At 34.9% G+C, this 13,589-nt stretch overlaps 1 protein-coding gene across 5 annotated transcripts in view; it reads left to right on the plus strand.

Annotated features, from left to right (window-relative positions):
• ANKRD28 (ankyrin repeat domain 28) overlaps window positions 1-13,589 on the plus strand; it is a 118,718-nt gene that overhangs the window by 101,993 nt on the left and 3,136 nt on the right. For 3 of the 5 annotated variants that reach the window (XM_051808265.1, XM_051808264.1, XM_051808266.1), the window contains 11 exons: window positions 432-506; window positions 1,531-1,732; window positions 3,073-3,160; window positions 3,620-3,737; window positions 4,333-4,552; window positions 5,907-5,994; window positions 6,091-6,174; window positions 6,691-6,836; window positions 7,008-7,090; window positions 7,228-7,310; window positions 9,567-9,658. In XM_051808265.1, coding sequence (XP_051664225.1) covers window positions 432-506; window positions 1,531-1,732; window positions 3,073-3,160; window positions 3,620-3,737; window positions 4,333-4,552; window positions 5,907-5,994; window positions 6,091-6,174; window positions 6,691-6,836; window positions 7,008-7,090; window positions 7,228-7,310; window positions 9,567-9,658 — 1,279 coding nt within the window. Of the gene's footprint in view, window positions 1-431; window positions 507-1,530; window positions 1,733-3,072; window positions 3,161-3,619; window positions 3,738-4,332; window positions 4,553-5,906; window positions 5,995-6,071; window positions 6,175-6,690; window positions 6,837-7,007; window positions 7,091-7,227; window positions 7,311-9,566; window positions 9,659-13,589 lie in introns of those variants that run through there. The other 2 variants (XM_051808267.1, XM_051808268.1) reach the window with 2 other exon arrangements.

Consider the following 13,589-nt stretch of genomic DNA (forward strand, 5'->3'; position numbering starts at 1 on the left):
CTGGCCTTTCATATTGTTTTCTTGCTGATGTTTCACCTAATCTAAAAGCTTACTTGGTTGGTTGGTTGGTTTTTCATTTTTTCCTGCTGCTATCAGCTGTCCTTGTCTTCTCTTTGTATACATTTCATCTATATTATTTCACGTGGCTGCTTCAGAAAAAATGATTTTAGCTTAGTTTCTTAGATTTAATTATTGCTTTGTTATGCAAAATTAACCAACTGGGCTTAGGGACTGGATATGGGGGAAGGGTTGCAGTCACTGTAATTCAAACTCTGTAAAAGGTTGAAGGAGATCAGGAGATAGTAATTTTATATTATTCTTCCTGTTTTTTTTTCCTTTTCAAGCTGTGTATACTGGAAACTATAGCAATTATTGCTAAGTGTTTTTAAAGATGAGGGGTTTTGCACTTACTCTGACTTTCTCTCTCTAAGCTAATGGAAACATCAGGTACTGACATGCTGAATGATTCAGACAACAGAGCACCTATAAGTCCACTGCATTTAGCTGTAAGTGTTTTGTTCTTTAGTGATGACAGCTCTTCTAGTGGCACACAGTGGTTGCACAGGTTTATCCATTCTGAATTTTTTCAAAATAGCTTAATAACAATAAAAATGCAAACATATGCACTAATATTCCTGAATGAGGTATACAGGGTGGTTTTTGCATTTCACTTGAAACTTGCTTCATGGAACAGCTTTCATGTGGAATCTTCTAATTAAGATTTATATTATAATTTATACTAATGAAACTTTTATAAGACTTGTTCTGTAAGCAATTATGACTTTTTTTTAATGACCACATTGTTTTACTCTCCTTGTTGTTTAGCAAGAGAAATATTTTTCCTTAATACTTGAAGAAAGATTTTCACAGAGTAGTGTAGGACAGTGATGAAACTGTCTATACAAATATACTTAAAATACAGAGTAAGCAGCTGAATATGTAGCTTTCATCTTTTCACTGAACTTCAGGCAAATGAAAAACCACACTGTACTATCTGAAAATAGAGTAAGTCTCATGCAGTACCTATATATATATATCGCCAAAGGAAAAAATAATCCTTAATACTGGTAAATGACAGCTATTTGTACTGTATTCTTTTTAAAGGATTTTTTAAATACTTTATGTAAAAAGCTAACAGGAATTACTTAAGTTTGCTTATGCTCCTCACTTGAAATAATCTCAGTATGATGTAACTATGACGTAAAGCAATGAAACATGCAGTATTCAAAGTACTGTTAGTTTTACAAATTGAAGACAGATGATTTTGTGAAAGTAGTTGCAGCTGCTGAAAGGATAAAAAAAAAAAAGATAGATAGATAAAATAGAGAAAAAAACCACCAACCTTTTTGCTGAAATTGTGGGATTTTTTAAATTAGTCATAACTGTTGTAACTACTTATGTGCTATATCAGTACCTCTTCTAAATATTAAAACAAAAATGCTATCTTAATGGTTTCATTCATGTAGTCTTGGTAAGAAAGAAAAAAAATGTGAAGAATGGGAAAACTGAAGAATTTTCTTATTCTTGTAGGCCTATCATGGCCACCATCAAGCTCTGGAAGTGCTGGTACAGTCACTGCTGGACCTTGATGTGAGGAATAACAATGGAAGGACACCACTGGATCTTGCTGCCTTTAAGGGCCATGTGGAATGTGTAGATGTGCTCATTAATCAGGGAGCATCCATCTTGGTGAAAGATTATGTTGTAAAGAGAACTCCAATACATGCTGCAGGTATGGTCTAACTTCTAAAATTTTGTCTTTTGAAGTGGATCATCTTTGTATTTCAAAGTGTAATTAATGTTCTAAGAAACAATGTTTAGGAATAGATGATAAAGTATAACGAAACAGTTTTGAGTAGAAAACACTATTAATCTAGTAAATCAGTTTGGCTCAAGGAGTGCTGTTCCACACTTCCCTCTGGAAGGGTACGTTGTCCTTGTCCATTCAACTGGCTGAGCTAGCTGTGCTCATGGGTGTCAGCACACAGCCCAAACTTAGATAGGTGAATTGTGTTGCCTGTCTTGGCAGTAAAATACTTCTAGAAATGACTGGACTCTTGGAGAATTTTGACACTTTGAGAAGAGACATGAAAATTTACTTGGATTTTTTCCAAGGATTTAAATGACTCCTGAACATTTTCAAGGTAATAGCAGTCCTTTTCTCGCTGAATTTCCTAGAAAATATGTCTAAGCCTACCTTTCTCAGAGTCTAGCATTCATACTCTATTCTTATTTTTTCTCTCTCTGAAAATAGGCTTATTAAAGTTGACATTTATAGTAATACTGTTACAGAAATGTTACTGTTAAAAGAGCATTATATACAAAATATCATCATTCTAACCATTTAATTTGTTGTCCATGAGCACAAGCTGTATTCTTCTATTTGATTTAGCTTTCTTAACTTGTGTTAGCATTTCTGTCAGCTACAGAAGCATGAATTGTTGCTGTTCTTATGTGGACTGAATACTGCAGCTGTAGGTCAGAAACAATTTCCATTCCAAGAAGCAATCATTTATCTTTCATGAGCTGCATTTAAATGTGATTTCTCAATTTTTTGTTTCTTTTTTTTTCCCCATGTCTTAACTGCTTGGTTTATTACATCTATACATTACATTTCCTTCCCCTTTCTAAGTGTGATTTCAGTTATTATTTTATAACTATGCTCATGCTACACTTGTTAACAAAATCTGTATATCATTTGCTAAGTATGTGGTTATTTGTGCCTTAAAACAAGCAAAACTTATGCTAATTACTATATTTAATTATTCCTTCTTGTGGATGTCATATAAGCATATATTCTAATTATGGTTAATGTGTGCAGTCTCATTTATATGTAAAAAAAAATTGTTGGCAATTGACAACTTGACTCAATTGTTTTTAATACTGTACAGTTGAGAATACCTGACTTCTGAAATTATTTTCTAGTGTTCATATTTTAAGTTATAACAATGGTAAAGCTGTACAATGAGTTTTCAAGCTAATGGGCTTTAGTCTGAGCAGGCTAGTGCTCTGTTTGAGCTATATACTCAAAGGCAATTAATGTAAACCCCTTATTTTTATAATGTTTTACAGCTACAAATGGTCATTCAGAATGTTTGCGGCTATTGATAGGAAATGCAGAACCACAGAATGCAGTGGACATTCAAGATGGAAATGGACAGTGAGTTTGAATGATAGACATTCCATTCTTCACAAGTTACTGCATTTCATAAAAGGACAAACTAAATATTTTACAGTGGTGATTTTTAACTTATTATTTTAAAGAGAGATTATATTTGAATTTGGACAAATACAACTGTGTGTATTGCAATAAACATAATGTTGGTAGTGAAAAATGTTCAGTTGGGAGGGAACTAAGATGTGTCTTATTGTCTAGATGCTGAGAAAATGGATTCTAGTAACTGAATCAGGACTTTGCAATTAGGGGATATGAATTTATTTTCTTGAATCTATAAACCAAATGACTGGCATTCTTATAGTGAAGGTAGTGCCAGAGGAGATCATTCATGACGTGAATTTTAACAATTTCAACTAGAAGGATAGTAGTTGTTGTAGTTCAGGTGAGTGCTAGTCTATTACATTTCCAGGTAGATTACACTGTATTTTGCTTTCTGCTTAGGACTCCTCTGATGATGTCAGTTCTCAACGGGCACACGGACTGCGTTTATTCACTCCTTAACAAAGGAGCAAATGTAGATGCCAAAGATAAGTGGGGAAGGACAGCATTGCATAGAGGGGTAAGATAATATTCCTTCTCTTTTCTTGAGCGTTTTATACGTCCTTATTTCAAGAACAGACTTAGTATGTGGTGGTATTCAATTTCTCATTATTCTCATCTTGCCATTCTTAGTTTTAATCGTCTTTTTAGTTGCATTCAAAAGGCTGGTTTTTGCCTGTTTGCAACCTACCCTCAGAATTCTTTTGTAATTCTAGAGTGTCTTAATCTTGCTGTAAAGTGTTGATTGGAGAGGTCCTGGAGTACAGCGTTTTGTTGAGGGTGGGGAGTTAGTGTTTATGGGAGGAAGAAAAGTGTGATGCATGCCATATTCCAAATATTTTGTTTGTAGTTTCTGCCAGATAAGACAATTGAATGAGCCCTAGAGATTAGCAGTTCATTCCATGTTATTCCAAGAAAATATTCTGTCATCAAGATTACAAGACATTGCCATTTTTCCAAAAGAATGGCAGCTTTCAAGTTTAATAACTTATTTTGCTTATTTTGTTATTAATTAAAAATGCAAGGATTTGCCTGAGATTTGCTTGCTTTAGTTATACACCTTGGCTTATATACATGAATATTTTCCAACTCGCTCTTTCCTCTCCCTCTTACAGGCAGTTACTGGGCATGAGGAATGTGTGGAAGCATTGCTTCAACATGGTGCTAAGTCCTTACTACGAGACTGTAGGGGACGAACCCCTATACACTTGTCAGCTGCCTGTGGCCATATAGGTGTTCTGGGAGCTCTCCTGCAGTCAGCTACATCAGTGGATGCAGTACCTGCAATAGCAGACAATCATGGCTACACATCACTGCATTGGGCCTGCTATAATGGTAACATACAGCCAAGTTAAAATACAGCTCTAAATGTGTTTGTTTATACTGAGGTAGAAGTTATTATTCCGTAGAAAAGCAACATATAAAGTCGGTCCTCCTTCTGTTTGTATTAGTCAATGGGAGAATATGACAGATGTGGTATCTTGAAGAGGAATATATTAACATCTAATACATAATAAGAGATGTTTATTTTTGTCCTATATTTTTGTTATATATGATCTTCTTATGCCTCAAGGAGTTTTTCAAGAAATTCAGCATAGTATCCTTGAATAGAAATAGGCCACATATCCCAAAAACATAACCTTCACAGGGAGTCTTGGGAGGAATGTTTTCAGATTAAATCTGTTTTTAAACTTGCTTCATATCAAGCATGATAGGCATAAGAAGCTAAAGTATATAGAAGTGATTGCATAAGAATTTATTTTTTTCTTCACTGATACTTTTCATGTATTTGAGAGTGAGGGAGGCCTTAAAAGGTAGGAAATTCATTCAGCTCCTTTGCTAAAGATTTTTTTCTGTATGTTCATCTCTGACGTAGTAGAGGTCATTTATTTCACCCCTGAATGACATGATAGAGAAAAATGAAGAAGTAAGGGTTTATTCCAATTATTATTAAGTTAATAACTACTGAGCTGATGCAGCTGGGTGATAATTTGAACTAAAATAATGTCTCTATCACATTCATAAAATTAAACTCTTGCAACTTGGTCCATTTTCATAGCGGCGACAATCTCTGAATAAAACAGAACTGAGAGAAATGCTTGATTTGTAGGATGAAAATTTGACAGGAGTTATGAAAATTCAAATCTTTAGAGATCAGTGAATGTTGAGCTGAGGTATTCTACGTATAGGCATTGAAGATCAAACAAATAGTTACCATTGTTAGCTACCTGTCCAGCAGCAGGGTATGGAATTTTTAAAATATTAGTATGATGGGTTGAATGTGTTCTTTTTATGATTTTGTTACGACTATCGACTTCATTTTTATTTGGGTTTAGCAAGTCAGTGGAACAAAAATAAAGGTCAAATGGTGGAGATGTTTTCATGTAGACAAAGTGATGAATGTACAGAAGAGTTTGAAATTCAAAGGTGTAAAGAATTAAACTAAGTGTTCTGGATATTTTTCAGACATCATGAGATATGTTCTAAATTTAATAAAATTTACAGTTTGATTTTCAGGATTCTAAAAATACCTTAGTTCCTTAACGTAGTCCTGTTGAATATAACCAGTCTTTCTTAGAAACTTTGAAATAAAATACTGCTTAATCTAATTTAGATATATATTTTTTGTTGTAATCCATCATTATACCTTTTCCTTTTTTGTAATACCTAACTCTTACATTTGCTTTAGGTCATGACAGTTGTGTAGAGCTGCTTCTGGAACAGGAAATTTTTCAGAAAATGGAAGGAAATTCTTTCAGTCCCTTGCATTGTGCTGTGTAAGGAAGTGTAAAATTATTCTTCATATATTTCATTACTGTATATAACAAAAGATTTATCATTCTGTAAATAACAGCCTATTTAATTCGTTATAGGATAAATGACAATGAAGGTGCTGCAGAAATGTTAATTGATACGTTAGGTGCTGGTATTGTAAATTCAACAGATTCGAAAGGAAGGTAAGAGTATAAATGCACAAAAGAATGTTTGTAATGTCATACTCTGGCTGTGCTTAATTCTTCAATCATTTGGGGTTTTTGTATTTGCTACTTATGTTAATTCCTCATTCCCCAGTTTTATTCTCTGAAGGTTTATTTTTTTTATTCTGTGCTAGAAATAAATTTTGGATTTTTAAAAATCCTGTTCTGATTTAATAAACTTGGATTAGCTTTTCATTATACAGGCAAGTTAGAGCATGTTTTAAATTGTATCACTTTGTGGATATCATTTTATACATCTTTTAATTTTTCTGAATCAAATTGTATCTCTATTATAAACTAAATGGGGGGGAATTATTTGAAACTAGAAGGTGACTTTCTAAAGGCAGGAATTACAGCTTCAGCAATACTGATTGCAGAGGATCAGTGGGAGGGACTGCCCAGACCTTTGTATTTGTAGGATCTGTCAGGATGTTCCTTTGAATAAAGTAGAAAGCATGGCTGAACATGGCCATACTCTCTTTTGATCTCTTATAGAACTCCTCTGCATGCAGCAGCGTTTACAGATCACGTTGAGTGTCTACAGCTTCTGCTTGGTCACAGTGCTCAAGTAAATGCTGTAGATTCTTCTGGGAAAACACCTTTAATGATGGCTGCAGAAAATGGACAGACGAATACAGTTGGTAAAGAGAAAACTTTTTGTATCTCTGCTCTTAGCTTTGTTAATCTTACTGGGGTGAAGTAGCCTTACAGTTAACATTCTTGTCAAAATTCTGTTTTCATTTTGCACAAATGTGAGCCATTTAGATTTTAAGGAATATGCTTTTAGTTAATACAAATCTTTATTTCCCCAGAGGTGCTGGTTAGCAGTGCTAAGGCTGATCTGACTTTGCAAGACAGTTCTAAGAACACAGCACTCCATTTGGCTTGCAGTAAGGTGTGTGTGGTCTGACTTACCAGTGCTGCGCTTTGTGTTACCAAGCACTCTTTGAAAATACTGTGACTTTGAAAAAGCATTCAAAGCAATTTGTGAAGAGTATTTGCTGTATGACAGATGTTTGTTCTGTGTTTAAGGGTCATGAAACTAGTGCCTTGTTAATACTGGAGAAGATTACGGATAGAAACCTCATCAATGCCACCAATGCAGCCTTGCAAACGTACGTATCAGCAGTGAGGGTATTTTAAAGATGAGTTCTTGGTGTATATCTTGTTCATAAAGAGGCATCTTTTTCAGATTTTTTTTTCCCCAAACTGGTTGAATTTTAATTGTTTATCAGGTACCAAAAGTTAAATTGACTTGGAATTGAAACGGTGTTTGGCTCATACCTGAAGTTCCAATTTTAGATGGGTGAAAGGGATGATAAATAAAACATTGTTGTGATTCCTGTGTGGAATTACTGCAATCCACTGAGATTACCTGTGAACCAATATTTTTCTATTTTAAAAATTATCCAAATTTTCAATTAAAATTCGCTTCAGTTAACAACTCATTCAAGGCAAACTAAGATTTGGTCTTCAAAGATAACTACTTAAAAAAACACCAACTACCTGAACTGTGCTTTTATTCTTCAGCATGCTTTCTATTTCATGTTTTGAGGATGAAACACTACTATTAAATATCATGGAGAATACGCTATTCCTAAATGTTCCTAAAGATCTTCTCTCAAGTAGAGTTAAGCCTATTTTGTTAGCCCAAATCATAAGGAAAGCTTAGAAATGTATAGTATGTCATACCAATCAGGATGGGCTATTAAAATGACTCTTCTGTGTTTTTTCCTTTTAGAGAATATGTTTGTATTACAGACAATACTTGATATCTCATGTATAGCCAAGTTAGGCACATGAATTGTTGCACTGCTTTAATAATGCTATCACAGATCATTTAGGAAAAAAAAAGCAACAAAACTGGAACTTGTGAGCAACTCGAATATTGTTCTGGCATTACATCCCTTCTGGAATCTTGTCTTATTTAAACTCCTGCAGTTCTTCCAGCTATTCCCTGAGATCTGCTTGAGATCTGCTTGAACTAAGGAGTTAAAATAGTAAGACTCCTTCCATTGCTTTTGCTGCTCACCATGGTGCACCTCAGGCAGCTTGAAATAACCAGAAAGCAGGAAGGGGATTGATTGCCTCTTTCTGGCTTGAAGCAAGGATGTCTTGAGAGAAGGAAAACAAAAATGAGATGGGAACAGAAGTGGGAAAGTATGCTACCACAGGCTCTTGTAATTCCACCCATGTGCCTTGGCTCTGATCGAGAGATGTCATGGGGGAAAATAAGTACACATTTGCACCTCCATGAAATGTTTATATAAATTGCAAGGTTTTAACAGATGTTTAAAATATCACTGCTTTAACAAGTGTTTAATAACTAAATTGACTTTCTGAACAGCTTAAACTAAGTCCTTCTTTGTGGCAAGATATGAATTAAAATTGTTGATCTCTATATTAAAATTATTTTAATTACAGTACATTTTTCAGTATGTCCATGGTGTGCGATAATTCTTGAATTTTTAATATTTTAATATAAGCACCATAGGTGCAGCTGCTCCTATTTGTATCTTTTACATTTCTGGTCTCTAGGTAAGGCACTTGTTTCCAACTCAAAATATAGTTCACAGTTAACTTGAACAACTTTAAGAATCTTAGAATGAATGAAGAGCAATATAGGGCAGAGGGGAAGTAAGCTGTTTATCCTGTTTCCTGCTGAGTGGTGGTAGGGTTTTATTTAAGCCAGTGGGAACCAATTCTGAAAAACTTGGATTTGAAAAAGATAGAATATTTGAGATAAAGCTACACTTTCCTTCATAGATCAAGGCAACACAAAATTGATTTATAGTTAATAGTTTGAAGTTTTGAAAAGTAATCTGCTTTTCTCGCTTCATGCATTATACTGTGAAATATTTTTTTAATCTCTAATCTCAGTGGAATATAGTGGTTCCTAAAAGACAGATTGATTAAATGCTTTTGTATCTCTTGTAAGCATTTACATGCAATAAAATATGACTACCATCCGGCTGTTAGGGTTCTAGTGATTGGTGCAGTGATATGCAGTAACTCTCAGATGTGAAGATATCTGTTACAACAGTTGAGTGAAGGATTTATCAACAGTAGGGTGTGAGGTGTTTCTGACATTTTAACATAATAAAGTCCATAAGCAGGAAGGTCTTTGCTAGCAGCTGCTTCCTCACTGTGTGCTGCCATAAAAAGAAGAAAGTTCACAATTGGTATTGTAGTTTCTTTGCAATAAGAAAAGAGATCGGCTGCTTTTCCCATCTTAATTATTATATCTACGATATTTATATAATGTGTGAATAACACAGGAGTATAAGTACTGCATCTAACTAGATGCAAGCTACCTATCTTACTTAATAACTTGTTCTAAGGTTTATATATGAGTTTGCTTGTCTTCACAGACCTCTGCATGTTGCTGCTCGAAATGGACTAACGGTTGTAGTTCAAGAGCTTTTAGGGAAGGGAGCAAGTGTACTTGCTGTAGATGAAAATGGTAAGAAAAATTTAACTTTGTTTCCCTGTAAGGAACTGTGATTCTAAACTCAACTCCCTGAAAAGCAATAACTCCGTGGAAACTTCATATGAGCCTTGCAGTAGGTCCTCCAAAGAAGAAAATGCATTAGTCATGGATCATTTTAGCAAAGCAGCAGAAGTATAAGGATAGTGAAAACTTTTCAGAACTATGCGGGTCATGGCCTAAAAGTGTTTGGTTTGCATTTGTAGTTTTATGATGCACTGTAAATGTAGTTTTATGATGCACCTAGAAATGCACTGGCTGTGGCATACCAAAAATGGTCAAAAAAAAATAGTGTTCGATGTAAAATATAACTCTCAACTGTTAAGAAGCTGGATTGAATTGCTATTCATTTTGTCACACTAGGTATATCAGGGTTAGCTTTTAAAAGCAAATATCAAGTATGATTAGCAGCTTTCAATTACTGGTCTCAAGCTTCTGGCTTTTTGGAGTTTTTTTGCACATAGAAGTAAGAAAAATTAACTGTTTTATCATGAGAATAAATCATACACCTTGTAAGAACAAAAGAAAACTAGATCTACTGACTAATTTGCGTGTTTTCATGTAAGACATCTGTGGTCCTCAGAAACTCTGCTCCATCTCTTATGCCATACCCCAATGTGTCTTAAATGAAAGCTGTAGCTGGGACTGGGGAGTGGATTGCTTTTTGTTGGATTTTTTTGTTTGTTTCCTTTGGGTTTTTTTCCAGAAGGCACGTGTCTAATTAATAGTTATAATTATATTTCCACTTTGAAAAGTTTTTCCTCTCTTTATGTTCATAGTGACTTTCTCTGTGTGTTTCTCAGATTACACTGCATAAATTCACATGAGTGACTTAAAGATCATTCCTTGCCTAAATTAGGGGAGAGGGGTAACTGCTAAACGAAACTCCCTAAAATTAAAAGATTGGAAAATATATCGTTTTTATTTCTGTTTCTTATCACATGTATGCTGACTGGAGAACTTTGCATCTTTGTGGGCTTCTGATGTGCAACCAGCCAGTCCCTTGTAAGACAAAGATCCCTTGGATCTCTGACATAACAGAAGAAAAACATTTGTGTCAAAGTTCTCTGGCAGCCTGGGAATCTAAAAATCTTCTTTTTAATTCCGTTCATATTTTAAATTTTAAAGTAACTGAGTGTTATCTTTTTTTCACTGTGGTTCTTTTCTTTCTATAAGCAATTGCTTTGTTTATAAAATTTTAAGCAGCCTTGAGAATATTCACCAGGAATTCTTTTTCTGACTGAAGAAATACGCACTGGAATATTTTGGATCACAACACTGACATTCTCTTACTTTAGCATAGTCCAGATAAGTTCAGAGATCTTATTCAGAAATGCCACACAAGTTCAGCATTTCAGATAGAATTAGATTAAATGGTGATTTAGTTTTAATTTTAGAAAGTTTCACTGTTTTGGAATGTCTTGATATATGGAACATGTAACCAGCAGGACCTTTGTTGTTATGGAGTGATGATCCACTTTTTGTCTTTGAAATTGTCCCTTTCTGTAAAAGCTGCATTGACTTTTTGCAAGCAGTCTCTATTTGTATCTACAGCTGTATAAATTGAGTCCTCTGCTGCTGGATCTGAGCTATAATCATTGTTGAAAAATATGAGCTTTGAAAAAAAACCCAATGTCTCTCCAATTACCTGCATTTCAGTTTATAAATAATTTATAAGATATTTAAAACTCTAGCTTTGAAGTCACACTACTTTTGTTAGTGTGGTGAGATCACTTTGGTTTAAGAATTAATGTCAGGAAAAAATTAATCCTCCTGGTTCTTAAAAGAGTAAATGCAACTGAAAAAGCAAATTAACTGTCCAGTATACTTTCCAAAAGCAGTCATGTTGAGGGTTTATTCTCAGTTCTGTATCAGTTCTTATTCACATCTTTCAGTTCTTTTCCCATGTTTCCACACCAATCATGATGAAATTTAGATCACTTGCATTTGCAAAATACTGTTGAATTTGACATTATTTATGTAAGTTTACCTGTCTTAAAAGAAATTACTAGCTTTTTCTTTCATTTGACACCATATGAAGTTTTACTTTTGGTCACTCAACCAACTTCTCAATTATTTTTTTGTTCTGTAGTCTATTTAACTTTCTAGGCTAGCTATATTTCCTGGTATAGTCTGTCTTCTATTTGTCAAATGCACGTGCACCACAGCAGTGAGAGGAGGCATTCTCTGGAGACTCCATAGTATGGAGGTTTCTCTTTCTAGATTCATCATTACAGTTATTGTTGGCCTTTCAAGCTTTCTAAAAAAAAAGGGGAGGGAGTTTGCTTTGAGGTTTTCTGAGTGTTGGGGTTTTTGTTGTCTTTTTTGGTCTAGTTCTTTTCCAAGCATTGTATTCTAGTTTATATTGGAGTTCCAGTTTTCTGGAAGGAATTTTTCTGTGAGTGCTTACAAGATGACTAGTTCCTCAGACTCTCATCTCTTCTCCAGTGTAACACTTCCTTGAGTTTATCTTGGGAACTCTTGTTGCACTGCATTAATAACCCTCTGATTTTCCTGTAGGTGTCTTCATGGAGACTTTCAACCCCCAGGGTAGGGAGGGGGCAGCTCTGTGTTTGGGCAGGGGAAGCCCTAGTCTTAATTCAGTGTCCATCACACAGGCTCCTTTTTCTGTTCTGCAAGGAGGCTGCCTCAGCTCACTGTGCTTCTGTTGTCCCATCTACAAATGATGATAGTAATTTTGTTGTTTTGTGAAGGCTTATGCAGGTACAACAAGTGCGGAATATGGGGAACGTTGTACCAGAATTGAGTAGGAGTATTTCAGTGGAGTCGGTATGTTTACCAACATACTCTTAAAATTTAAAATATTTATAGCTATCGTTGCCCTGACATATGAATGATCATTTTACAGTTAAGTGACATAAAAATATAATTCATTCTTTTAAATTTAAATTAATATAGGCCAAAACAAAGTGGTAGAGGACACAGATGTCAAGACTTTCGTGGTGCAAGCTATGTCTAAGGCAAGAATAAAACTGTGATATTTCATTCCTGCTTATGAAAACCAGGAGCTTAAGACCTATAATTGAATATTATTATAAACACAGTTTTTAGTGAACAAAGAATTTTTAACAAAAGCAAGTATTCTGTTTGATCTTTACATTGGCCTTTTTTATGATGAACTGGGATGCTCTGTTCTAGAAGGAATGTAAGTATGAATACTCAAGATCTTAGCAGTCTTTATAAGGGGGGGAGGGAGCCAAACAAAAAGAAACTAAAAAGGTAGCAGGTGACTGCTTGTTTTTCTTCTTTAAACTATTATCAAATTACATTAGGGAAAGAAATGGTGTTTAGTATGACCAACTGGAATAAACTTACTTTTTGTGTCATCTTACCTTCATACAACCTCCAGCAATTGTAGATATTAAATGGTGTGCATCTGGGTATCAGTTCTGAGCCTTCTGTTCTGCCTTACATGCCTGAAATGCAGTCATCATCCAAGTGTGGCAAGCTCTGGCCCTTGCTTCTGAATCCTCTCAAAATGTATCTCTTCTGCAGACTGTCACTGTTAACTCTGAGCTGTTTAAGTGCTGTGGTACCTTACTAACAATGAAAACATCTGCTGCGCTGCACTTCTGTACGGCCCTATCGCATGGTCAGCTGGTGCGTTTTGTGCTTGAATTATCTGTGTTTCCTTGGATTGTATGCTCCTTTGGGCAGGGACTGTTGTCTTGCTCCGTTCCAAGCATCAAGCACAAGGTCTGTCCCGAGCAAATAATAGTTCAACTGCAAGACTGTCCCCTGCTTGCTGTTTTCTGAATTTCTAGCTACAATTATTTTCCATAATGTGCCTATTTCTTTAAAACTTACATGCAATTGTATAATACAATAACTGCTCCTGAGCTCTATCCTAAAACCTGACCTGGATCTACTTCTACAATAAAGATGA

The sequence above is a fragment of the Manacus candei genome, unplaced genomic scaffold (assembly GCF_025592945.1).
Source record: "Manacus candei isolate 608988 ecotype Guabito, Panama unplaced genomic scaffold, ASM2559294v1 h1tg000072l, whole genome shotgun sequence".
Taxonomy (NCBI): Eukaryota; Metazoa; Chordata; class Aves; order Passeriformes; family Pipridae; genus Manacus; species Manacus candei.